Source organism: Symphalangus syndactylus, chromosome 13 (assembly GCF_028878055.3).
Source record: "Symphalangus syndactylus isolate Jambi chromosome 13, NHGRI_mSymSyn1-v2.1_pri, whole genome shotgun sequence".
NCBI lineage: Eukaryota > Metazoa > Chordata > Mammalia > Primates > Hylobatidae > Symphalangus > Symphalangus syndactylus.
The window spans coordinates 95241396-95254431 of record NC_072435.2 but is presented as its reverse complement, the minus strand read 5'-3'; the positions used below and the strand labels follow the sequence as shown (position 1 = coordinate 95254431).

At 36.5% G+C, this 13036-nt stretch overlaps 1 protein-coding gene across 7 annotated transcripts in view; it reads left to right on the top strand.

The window, feature by feature from the left end:
* ANKS1B (ankyrin repeat and sterile alpha motif domain containing 1B) overlaps window positions 1-13036 on the top strand; it is a 1261284-nt gene that overhangs the window by 148051 nt on the left and 1100197 nt on the right. For all 7 annotated transcript variants that reach the window (XM_055238636.2, XM_055238632.2, XM_055238630.1 and 4 more), the window contains exon 2: window positions 8444-8524. In XM_055238636.2, the coding sequence (XP_055094611.1) occupies window positions 8444-8524 (81 nt within the window). The remainder of the gene's footprint in view (window positions 1-8443; window positions 8525-13036) is intronic.

The following is a 13036-nucleotide window of genomic DNA, read 5'->3' as shown; positions in this document are numbered from 1 at the left end:
CCCATTTCTTTTCCATTTTTTGCCTGAGGTACTCCAAGCAACCTAGTGTTCTAATCAGTTTTAACTGAAACTTGGCTCCTGCCAAAAGATACTACTGCCCTTGCAGCTTTTTCTAGTGGAGGTATCTCATCATTGATGCATTTCATTCATGGTTGAAACCTCAGCCATTCTCTTGCTCTTATTCTATTCATATGGATATTATCTCCCATAGGTTTTATTTTAGACATATCAATTTGAATTTTCTCACCCTTTCTCTATCTACCACCATATCTGCATTTGTTCAAATTTCTTTGTTTCTCCCCTGGTCTGTAAAACAATTAACCTGACTCTCTCACTCTGTTTACCTTCCACCTGTTACAAGAGCTCTCATTCTAAAACACTGACTGATTATGTGAGGAACATACTTATCTTTCTGAAAGCCATTTAGTTCCAAGTTGCTGCAGAATAAAATCCAAGCTTTTCAACATATTATGGGGTTCTTTGTAATCTGGATCAAACCTATCTTTCTTCCCTTGTAGTTTACTGTCTTTTCTTTTCCTTAAAGAAATTCATGATAATTTCAACATTCAGACAATTCAGAGAATGAATAATGTATTTTTGCATGTATTTTTCTATGTTATTGCAAATATTTTTCATCTATACAACAGGAATAGTAATAGTATCTTTCTTATGGTCGTGTGGCTATAAATGAGCTAATGCATATAAAGCATTTGGAATGCTCCAGACACACACAATATTCTGCAATTTACTTTTTTCACTTTATATGTTTTGGCTGACTTTCAAAGTCAATACATTCAGATCAAAGTTACTTATTTTAATAGTTGCATAACATTTCATAGTGTGAATGAATCCTAATTAACTTTTCCTTTTTTGCCCCATTCTCAGCTATCGGACTAATTAATTATTTATTTTTTTTGCTGGGCATTTATGAGCTTTCTCTCTCTCTCTTTTTTTTTAAGATGGAGTCTCTCTCTGTCATCCAGGCTGGAGTACAGTGGCCTGATCTCGGCTCACTGCAACCTCTGCCTCCTGGGTTCAAGCGATTCTTGTGCCTCAGCCTCCTGAGTAACTGGGGATTACAGGCATGCACCACATGCCTGGCTAATTTTTGTATTTTGATAGAGACGCGGTTTTGCCATGTTGGCCAGGCTGGTTTCGAACTCCTGACCTCAAGTAATCCACCTGCCCTGGCCTCCCAAAGTGCTGGGATTACAAGCACCCGCTGCTACCCCTGGCTAATTTTTGGTATTTTTAGTAGGCACAGAATTTCACCATGTTGGACAGGCTGGTCTCGATCTCCTGACCTCAGGTGATCCGCCTGCCTCAGCCACCCAAAGTGCTGAGATTATAGGCATGAGCCACCATTCCAGACCCTTTCTCTTTTATACTGTTAAAATTCTACAGTGGATATTTTTGTGTTTGTAGTCTTCATATGAATATTTTTATTTCATAGATATCAATCCTGAAAACTGAAGTTGTTGGGTCTAAGAGTATTCATATTTGAAATTTGATTATGTATTGCCATGTTACTTTCCAAGAATGTTGTAGCAATTTACACTTCAATGAATATTCTGTGAGAGTGACTATTTCTTCACGTATTTGCCTCCATTGTTTGTTATCAATTATTTCTTTAAAAATTTGTGCCCATCTGATGGTAGAAAAGTAGGCAGCCACTGTTTTATTTTGCTCTTTGCTAGCCGCAGTGAGGTTAATTATATTTTCAAATATTTATGAGCCATTCACATTTCCTTTTCTGTGAATTGCCTGTTAATATCCTGTTTTTCCATTTTGTTGTGAGATTTTTATTTTATGTTAAAGAATAGTGATATCTGTTTATCTGTCACATATATTGAGCCATTGTATAAAACTAAGAAGAATTGCGTCCTCTCTAGGATCCCTGGCTACTCTGTTGGTAGACTTTCTTCTCCCAGGGAGGTTCACATAAGCTAAAAAAAAAAAACAAAAAAAAAACCTGTAGTCCCAGCTACTCGGAGAGGCTGAGGCAGGAGAATGGCGTGAACCCGGGAGGCGGAGCTTGCAGTGAGCCGAGATTGCGCCACTGAACTCCAGCCTGGGCGACAGAGCGAGACTCAGTCTCAAAAAAAAAAAAAAACCCCTGGTCAGTAGGAGCTCAAGCCATATGTTACTGGGGCCATATAAGACACTAATGCTGTGGATCTCGTATAAGAAAGCTAGAGAGAAAGATGAGTACTAAGCTGTGGAGGCAGGCAATGTTAGAAATCTAGCTGACAAGAGCAAAGAGAGAATAACTATTCTAAGTGGCAGTATGTATCAAAATCCATAATTTTTACTACTGTCACTCCGTGATAAATATTTTTATAGCGAAATATTTGTACAAACTATTAATTACTTTCTTAAAATAATTCCTCTTAAGAATTTCTGGGTAACACGTTTGCACACTATGAAAGCTTTTAAATATGTAATGTCAAATTGCCTTCCAGAAAAATTGTACCAATTTACATTTTCACCACCAGCTTATTATAAGCTCTGCATCCTAACCATTACTGAATATTATTGACTTTTTTCCAATTTGCTAAAGAAATATATAATGGTATGGGTTTTTTTTTTTTTTTTTGCTTTCTTTGATTGCCAGTGAGGTTGACATTTTTCATATATGTACTCAACATTTTTATATTTCATTTAACAAATACCTACTGGTCACCTACAATATTCCAGTCACTGTTTTAAGACCCAAAGATAGTGTGGTGGAGCTTTCATTCTAGTGGGGAGACAGACAGTAAGCATATAAATAAATAATATAATGCCAGATGGTGATAAGTCCCATAACTAAGAGGAAAGAGAAGGATGATAGGGTGCTATTTTTGACTGAATAATTAGGGAGAGAGTTTCCGAAGAGATGACATTTGAGCAGGAAGATTGAGCCATATGATTGAGGAAAAAACTTTCTAGGCAGAGAGAATTTCAAATGCAACAGTCATAAGGTGCAAGCATACTTATATTTTTAAGGAGGCCTGTGTGGTTGGAACAGGGTGTGTGAGAAAAAGAGGGTAGGAATGAGGTTTGAGAAGTCCAGAACAAATCATGTGAATTAAATTTTGCTAAATGTATGGGGTAGGGAATTGAAAATGTTTTTTCCTTCCCAGTAATTAAAACACATTTCTTGGGACTATTTATTGAATGATGTTTTCCTTTTTTTGCTTCTTTCAGATGTCAACTTTATTCCTATATGTATGACTGGTTTGTTTCTAGGGCTTCTCTTATATTCATTGATCTCTCTATTCTGGTGCTAGATTAACATTTTTTGGTATTGTTTTATGATATGCTTTCGTAATTGGTGGTATATAGATCCCATTATTACTTCTTGTTTCACAAGTTTTTTTTTCCCGTAAATTCTTCTAGATCAAATTTAGAACTTTTAGTTGAGTTTTCCCTAAAATATTCCATAGAGATTTTTGTTGAACAGATGTATTAATTTAGGGAGTTAAAGATTTTTCTATTGTAGCATTTATTTAATAAGAACAAGAAGATTGATAACAAACAATTATTAGGTGTTTTCTGTGCTGTAGGCACTATGGTCACTGCTTGTATTGTAATTTATCTGTATATATTTTTCTCTGTTAGATTGTCAGCTCTTTGGAGGAAGAGATGGTATCTTATTCATTATTTTGGTCGATTCTTAGACTTGCATTTTCTTGGACGTAGAGCTTGGAGAGTGTACGTTAATAATTGAAGATTGCAGATTGAAGTAGAAGTAATAGGTATGATTAATTTCTCTTCATTCTAGGTTTCCTCAACAGTGAAGAGTTGTTAGTGTAACTAGAGTCGAAAGAGGAAAAATTTAAATTAAGAGAATAGCCCTGGATGGGTGTTTTAGGAATTTGGTTTTTTTGTTTAGTTGAAATTTAGAAGACCATATCGGACTCACTTCAGTTATTTCTTTGTCTTTTTTTTTTTTTTTATTTCTTATCAAAGCTATCCAGGTACTTTTTTTTTTTTTTGAGACCAAATCTCACTCTGTCGACCAGGCTGGAGTGCACTGGCATGATCTCGCCTCACTGCAACCTCTGCCTCCCGGGTTCAAGCATTTCTCCTGCCTCAGCCTCCCGAGTAGCTGGGACTACAGGCATGCACCACCACGCTTGGCTAATTATTGCATTTTTTTTTTTTTTTTTTTTTTTTTTTTTGAGATGGAGTCTTGCTCTCTCCCAGGCTGGAGTGCAGTGGTGTGATCTCGGCTCACTCCAAGCTCTGCCTCCCAGGTTCACGCCATTCTCCTGCCTCAGCCTCCCGAGTAGTTGGTACTACAGGCACCCGCTACCATGTCCGGCTAATTTTTTTGTATTTTTAGTAGAGACAGGGTTTCACCATGTTAGCCAGGATGGTCTCGATCTCCTGACCTCGTGATCCACCTGCCTCGGCCTCCCAAAGTGCTGGGATTACAGCCACTGCGCCCGGCCTACTTATTATTTTTAGTAGAGACAGGTCTTCACCATGTCGGCCAGGCTCGTCTCAAACTCCTGACCTCAGGTTATCCACCCACCTCAGTCTCCCAAAGTGCTGGGATTACAGGCGTGAGCCACCGTGACTGGCCCATGTACATTTTATTTTGTAAATTAATGTCCTTCAGTTCTGATAATTTTTAAAATGATGTCTTTCATTGTTTTCATTCTCCTGTTTTCTGTGTTTTGACTTTAAGAACCTCTATTTTTCAATATTGGAACTGCTGAATGGGTGTCCTACTTTTCTTATGATTTCTCTTCTATTTATATCTTTGCCTTTTTTTTCTAAGTATCTGAGATACTTCATGAGCTTTATTTTTTACTTTTCATTTATTTTTGAGACAGAGTCTCATTCTGTCACCCAGGCTGCAGTGCAGTGGTGTGATCTTGACTCACTTCAACCTCCGCCTCCCAGGTTCAGTTGATTCTCCTGCCTCACCCTCCCAAGTAGCTGGGACTACAGGCGTGCGCCACCACACCTGGCTAATTTTTGTATTTTTGGTAGAGATGGAGTTTCACTATGTTGACCAGGCTTCTCTCGAACCTTGACCCCAGGTAATCTGCCCACCTCAGCCTTTCAAAGTGCTGGGATTTCAGGCGTGAGCCACCGTGCCCGGCCTTGTCAGCTTTATTTTTAATTCTTCTACTGATTTTATCTCTGATTTTCTTTTTTATTTCATTGTTCTTACATTCATCATCTTTTCTGATATTGAGATGATATTAATGATAACTGTTTTTGAAAATTTCTTCTCCATGCATAGTCCAAATTTTCTCTAAGTTTCTTTTTTTTCTGTAGTTTGTTCCTAATTTTTTGTTTTGGCTTCTTTAATAGTAAAGGCTTTCCTCAAGTGATTGGATGTCTTTGGTTATTTGTTCATATTTGAGAGTGGAGGTATTCAAAAACTCATGGGAAGCTCTGAGTTCATAGTGTTGGGACTTCTTGGTTGTAGGCCTTTCAATGGTGTACTGGATTGGCTTGTGTCTGCTTGTGAAGTGCAGTTGTTAGCATCTCTTCCTATCACTGCGTTAAATTGAAGTATTTACATCACAGAAGTTGCTGAAGGCTACAAATCAGGGGTCTAGTCCAGAGATCATGCATTTTATCTGTGCCAGAGAATGTCTCCCTTACCGATGGGGAGATTGAAGGGCAGCCACTCTGCTGTTCTGAGAATCTAATTGATTTAGATTTTCAACCAATGTCGTAGTATTTAATTCCTTTTGTTTCTGAGTATTTAATTCTTTTTATTTCCATTGTATGGATATATCACAATTTATCTGTTTACCAGCTAATGGACATTTGGGTTGTCTCTGTTTTAGGCTATTACCTATAGAGCTGTTATTAATATTATATGTACAAGTCTTTATATGGACATATGCTTTCATTTCTCTGGACTAAATACCTAGAGTGGAATGACTGGATTATATGGTATTTGTATGTTATTTGTATGGTATGATTTGATGGTATGTTATGTATGGTATTTGTATATAACTTTTCAAGAAACTGCCAAATTGTTTCACTAAGTGGTTGTACTATTTTGCATGCCTATTAGCAGTGTATGTGTGAATTCTGGTTGATCTACATCCTTGTCAATATAGGTTTGTGAAGTCTTTTTAAAGATAACAATTCTGATAGTTATATAGTAGCATCTCATTGTGGTATTTAAAAAAATAAATTTTATTGTGTATATTTGTGGTATACACGTTATGGGATACATATAGATAGTAAAAAAAAGTTTACTACAGTGAAACAAATGACCATCTCTCACAGAGTTACCCTTTATTTTTTGTTTTTGTGTCAAGAGCAGCTAAAATCTACTCACGTAGCTGAAATCACATATAGAGTATACAATTTTAGTACCTGTAGTCTTCACGTTGTACTTTATACCTCTACGCTTGTTCATCCTACATATTTGCTACTTTGTATCCTCTGACATTTATTTCCCCCATTCTACTCCCCCTACCAATCTTTTGTTCTCTATCTCTGTATATTTGATTTTTTTTCAGATTCCATATATTTTCAGGCAATATTTTTCTTTTTGTGTCTGGCTTATTTCACTTAGCATAATGCCTTCCAGGGTCATTCATGTCATAGAAAATGGTTAGATATAATTCTTTTTTAGGGCTGAATAATATTTTTATATATATATATATATCCCCTGAATTTGGAATCTGGACATGTGATGCCTCCATTTTTCTTTATTTCTTTTTTTTTTTCATTGTGGGGATGGCAGGGTCTTGCTCTGTTGCCCAGGCTGGAGTTCAGTGGCATGATTATGGTTCACTGCAGCCTCGATCTCCCAGGCTGAAGCAACCCTCCTACCTCAGCCTCCTGAGTATCTGGGACCACAAGTGTGCACCACCATACCTGACTAATTTTTTTTATTCTTTATTTTTAGCAGACATGGAGTCTTGCTATGTTGCCAAGGCTGGTCTCAAACTAGTGAGCTTAAGTGAACCTCCCTCCTCAGCCTCCCAAAGTGCTGGGATTACAGGCATGAGCCACTGCACCTGGCATACAACTTTGATTTTCTTTCTCAGAATTGTTTTGGCTATGTGGAGTCTTTTATGGTTTCATATGAATTTTAGAATTTTTTTTCAATTTCTTAAAGAGTGCCATTGGGATTTTGATAGAGATTGCATTGAACCTGTGTAATGTAAGTAAGTCAGATACTTAAGATTTAACATCTGCAAACTAGGAGTCATTGTTTTCTCTCCATCCTGCATTGTCTTCCCTGCAGCAGATTTTGCTCTTTTTTTCATTTCATGTCTTAATTAATATTGTAATTTTTTCTAGTCATGTAAGCCTAAAGTCTGCATCATCTCTAGACTACTGCTTCGTTTCCCACCTTCTTCCAATTGATCCATGTGTTTTATTAATTCTTCTTTTAATTAACTGTCAAATAAGCACATTCTATTCATTTTCATTGACCCACCTTAGTTTAAGGCTGCCATGACCCCTTGTTTGGAATAGCTATTCATTCTCTTTTCAGAGATGCCTGTGTGTGTCTGGTACCTCGATTATCTTACCACTTTGTAATTATTAGCTTGTGTGTCTGTCTTTTCCATTACGCTATGTTCTTGTAAAGAAGGACCTTGAGTTATGATTTTGTGCTCCCAGTGCCTAGCTCAATATGTGACATACAATTGGTGTACAATAAATGTTTTGTGAATGTGTGAACTAGTTTATCATTAGATATTATCTTTGATAGTTTTGATATCACTATGACCATCAGATAAAGCAATTTTTTTGTTCTATTTTCGGAAAAGTGTCTTTCAGTGCCTTATTTTCCAAAAGTTGAAAAGAGTTTCCTTAATTGTAGTTATCAAAAAAATAGACTCTTTTATATAGTTACATGTTATCTCCAGAATATATTGCATAGTAAAATCAATGATGACTGCAAAATTGTTAGGATCTTCTCATGGTTTACAACAGTCCAAATCTTCAATTTTATTTTCAAGTATGAAATATTGATTACATTTTCCTTGTTGCAATTGAGCAGCAAAAAGACTTTATATTCTTCCCACAATGCAAAAATATCTTATAACTTATATAAATCACTGCCACCTCAGAAGGAGTGTGTTAAGAAGCATGAGGCAGATCTCATAAATCTTTATTCTTTGGTATGGAATATAGTAGCTGAATGTTAGTTGCTTCTAATATTTAAGTAACGATAGAAAGTAATAGGGAATTTTTGGATCCAAACTTCAATGCACGACCATGGACACACATTTGTTAATAATTTCTGAAGATATTAATAGTTGCATTCTCTGTTAGTTTCCCTTTATCAAATAAATGAAGTTGATGTTCTCAGGGGAATTCATGGAAGATGGCAATCATTTTCCACATGGCTAAAATTTTTATCTGCAACCTGCTGCTGGCTGTGGGGCTACCAGCCTTCTTTTTGTTTTTCAAGGCAAGATCCTGCTTCACTGTTAACTCTGTGCTTGTGCTTTATTTGCAGCATCTGGCGAGGCCCCAATGTGAACTGCACAGACAGTTCGGGTTACACTGCTTTACACCACGCAGCCTTAAATGGACATAAGTAAGTGCCACTTATTTGGATGGAATCGTGTGTATTTAGTTACATGTGATGAAGTTAATTATGTCTGACGATACCTTTCTCATGTCTCTGTGAGTCCAATGGGCTTAGATGAATTTGGAAAGGGACCAGGTGACAACACTGACAAGTTAGACTTGGTAGGAATGTTGCTGAGTATAATTGTGTGCAGAGTGTAAGCTGAAAGAAATGCTCTAAAATACTCAACTATCACACTGGGAGAATGGAAAAATTGACAGGACCATGCTAGTCATGTGTAGCTTTGGGGAGAGAATGGGATAAGACCACTTGATAACACCCCTTTACCTTTTTTGGTGTCTCCTTGTATTCACCCAACACGGGAATGTTTACTAGGAGTGCAAACTTAGCAGACTCCCACTCTTCTGAGCCCTGGTCACTTATATGAACTACTTCAAAATCCTTATTTAGTTAAAATATTTTATCTTTGTTATTCATGATTGTCTTTCTAGTTTTAGATTTCCCAACCCTAAATTTTTTTTAATAAGTAAAACTGTGTTTCAAATAATGTAATAGTATATGTTATGGAGAGTGAAAGAGTGTGTAGCTGTGACAATCTCTATTTCCAGTATTTTAGCTAGGTATCCTAATGGTTTAGTGACAGAGTTAAAGTGTGATGAGTCCTCCAAATGATTCAGATGTTCTGTCCTCCCCTACAGAAAAAAAATGACGCTCTTCCTTTATCTCCCCCTTGTCCCTGTTTTCCCGTTGTGTGAATGATCCAAGTTAGTTTTCCCAGATTGGTATCATTTCATTTCACTTTTTTTTTTTTTTTTTTTTTTGAGACAGAGTCTCACTCCTTCGCCCAGGCTGGAGTGCAGTGGCACAATCTTGCCTGACTGCAACCCCCGCCTCCCGGATTCAAGTTATTCTCTTGCCTCTGCCTCCTGAGTTGCTAGGATTACAGATGCTCACCACCATGCCTGGCCAATTTTTGTATTTTTAGTAGAGACGGGGTTTCACTGTGTTGATCAGGCTGGTCTTGAACTCCTGACCTCGTGATCTGCCCGCCTTGGCCTCCCGAAGTGCCGATTGTGAGCTACCATGCCTGGCCCTCACTTTAGTTTTTTAGATGTGGTAATTACTTCTTTAAAAGTGCTAGTTACAATCTACAGATTCTGTACTATTCCTATCAAATTACTAATGTCACTTTTCACAGAACTAGGAAAAAACTATTCTAAAATTCATTTTGAATTAAAAAAAGAGCTCAGATAGCCAAAGCAATCCTAAGCAAAAAGAGCAAAGCCAGAGGCATCATGATAGCAGATTTCAAACTATTCCATAAGGCCACAGTATAACTAAAACAGCATGGTACTGGTACAAAAACAGACACATAGACCAATTAACAGGTTAGAGAACCCCGAAATAAAGCCATACACCTATAGCCATCTGGTCTTCAACAAAATTGATAACAAATAAGCAATGGAGAAAGGACTCCCTCTTCAATAAATAGTGCTAGGATAGCTGGCTAACCATATGCAGAAGACTGGAACTGGACCCTTAACCTTTCACCATATACAAAAATTAAGGTAGATTAAAGATTTAAATGTAAGATCTCAAACTATAAGAATCTTAGAGGAAAACCTTGGAAACACCATTCTGGACATAGAACTGGGCAAATATTTCATGATAGAGACTTCAAAAGCAATTGCAACAAAAAGAAAAATTGAGGCCAGGTGCACTGGCTCATGCCTGTAATCCCAGCACTTTGGGAGGCCCAAGTAGGTGGATAGCTTGAGGCCAGAAGTTTGAGACCAGCCTGACCAATGTGGCAAAACCCTGTCTCTACTAAAATTACAAAAATTAGCTGGGCACGATGGTATGTGCCTGTAATCCCAGCTACTCGGGAGGCTGAGGCAGGAGAATCGCTTGAACCTTGGAGGCAGAGGTTGCAGCGAGCAGAGATCGCACGACCGCACTCCAGCCTGGGTGATGGCCTGGGTGACTCTGTCTCAAAAATAAATAAATAAATAGATAAAATTGACAAGTGGGACCTAATTTCATTAAACTAAAGCACTTCTGCACAGCAAGAGAAACTATCAATAGAGTAAACAAACTATAGAATGGGAGAAAATATTCATAAACTATGCATCTACCAAAGGCTGAATATTCAGAATCTATAAGGAATTTAAAGAATTCAACAAGCAAAAACCAAATAATCTCATTAAAAAGTACTCAGAAGACATGGACAGACATTTCTTAAAAGAAGATATACAAGTGGCCAACAAGTGTATGAAAAAATGCTCAACATCACTAATCATCAGAGAAATGCAAATCAAAACCACAGAGAAACCATTTCACATCAGTCAGAATGGCTATTATTAAAAAGTCAACAAATGACAAATGTTGGCATCTTTTATAGAGTAAAGAGAGTGCTTATTCACTGTTGCTGGGAATGTAAAAATTAGTTCAGTCTCTGTGGAAAGCAGTTTGGAGATTTCTCAAAGAACTTAAAACAGAACTACCATTCTACCCAGCATTCCCATTACAGGGTATAAATCCAAAAGAAAGTAAATTGTTCTATCAAAAAGACACATGCACCTGCATCTCATTGCAGCACTATTCACAATAGCAAAGACATGGAATCAATTGAAGTGCCAATCAGTGGTGGATTGGATAAAGAAAATGTAGTACATATGCACCATGGAATACTATGCAGCTATGAAAAGAATGAAATTGTGTCCCTTGCAACAACATAGATGCAGCTAGAAGCTATTATTCTAAGTGAATTAATGGAGAAACAGAAAATCAAATACTGCATGTTCTCACTTATAAGTGGGAACTTAATACTGGCTACTTGTGGACTTAAAGATGGCAACGATAGAAACTGGAGACCACTAGAGGGGGTAAGGGGAGTTGAAAAACTATTGGGTACTATCCTCAGTATCAAGGTGATGGGATAAATAGTATCCCAAACCTTAGCATCATACAATATATCCCCTGAATCTAAAATAAAAGTTGCATGTGTATCCCCTGAATCTAAAATAAAAGTTGAAATTATTTTTAAAAAAGTAAAAATGCTAGTTACCTTTTGTTTTTTCACCTAACATTTCTTATATTCTGTGAATGGTGACTCAAGGGTCTTCTTAATACTTAATCTTAGGCTTGGTGGTCATAAAGCTCTTAATGCAAGACATTTATTTTTTTGTCATTATTGATCACTGACATTTTTCTCTTAAAATGTATAAATTTAATGCCATCAGCCTGTTTAGAGAATCATCTGAGTTACATAAACTATTATAAACTTTATGTTTCATTATTTAGATTTTTAGAATTGGAATTCCCAAATTGTATTTATTTTTATTCAGTTCCTATTCTATATTGTCTTATATCATCTCATTTAGAAATATTTTGCCATATCTTCTAATTTTTTTCTGTTCCTTTATAGAATGGAAAGTATGTCCAGATATCTAAATATTTTAAAGGAGGATATTGTTATTCTTTTTTTTACCTGAGTCATCAGGAACAAAGACAAATCAGCCCAAGTAATATAATCCTGATGGCTTGTTGGCTATCTGAATTATGGATTCAGGCTACTATCATATTTTTTAGTTCTAATTGGGAAGATAAACTCTATTACATCTAATGGGCAGGATATCTTGGGCCTGACCTTTCATTTGAGGCATACTACTTTTCTTGTTCTTTCTCAGATTGGCATTGGTAAGTAAGCACTTCTCAAAATAATATTGTCCCAAAATGGATAAGCATTCATATCCCTCCTTCATTTTCAGTGAAGTATTTAGTAAATATTGATTTATACATGACAGTCTATGAAGTTCTAACTGTTGAGATATGTTTTTCTGTGGCCCATGGCATAATTTTTTTTTTTTTTTTGGTGATTTAGAAAGTAAAGATAATTTAAGCAAATTGAATAACAATCATTAAGATTCTCACAAACAGATAATTTGATTAGCTATTTTTAAAGATCCCTTTAATTACAGATAGTCTGTGGGAATTATATGTCTGTGCTTTTATCTGAAAGGTCTCATTTATCTTTTCTTTTTAATTTTCAGTGTCATGCTATAGGGATTGGAAAAAGCAGGAAGATTCTAACCCCATCTCCCCATCTCTGCTAGTTGTGTGACCTTGAGCCATTTACTTAACATCTCTAGGCCTCAGTTCAATAGCTTGAATAGATTGGCTTGATATTCTCCATTGTTTCTTACAATTATAACATTGAATGATACACTGTGTTGGTATTATTTATGGCTCAGTTATTCACTATGATGCTACAGTTCTGAAATTGGGAATTTCATATAGAGTATATGTTTCTTGATTTTGCAAGTTTAAATAATCTATGAACTTGTACAATTAGAGATCACTTATTCTACCTGACACCCCTCAGCTCCCTTATTTTATAGATGGAGAAACAATGCCCATTTAGTTAAGTGACTTAATGGCCACGTAGATATTAAAGTGGGGTTGTGTCTAGAGCTTAAGTGTTCTGGTTCTGAGTCTATGCTTTTACCAGTACTCTGT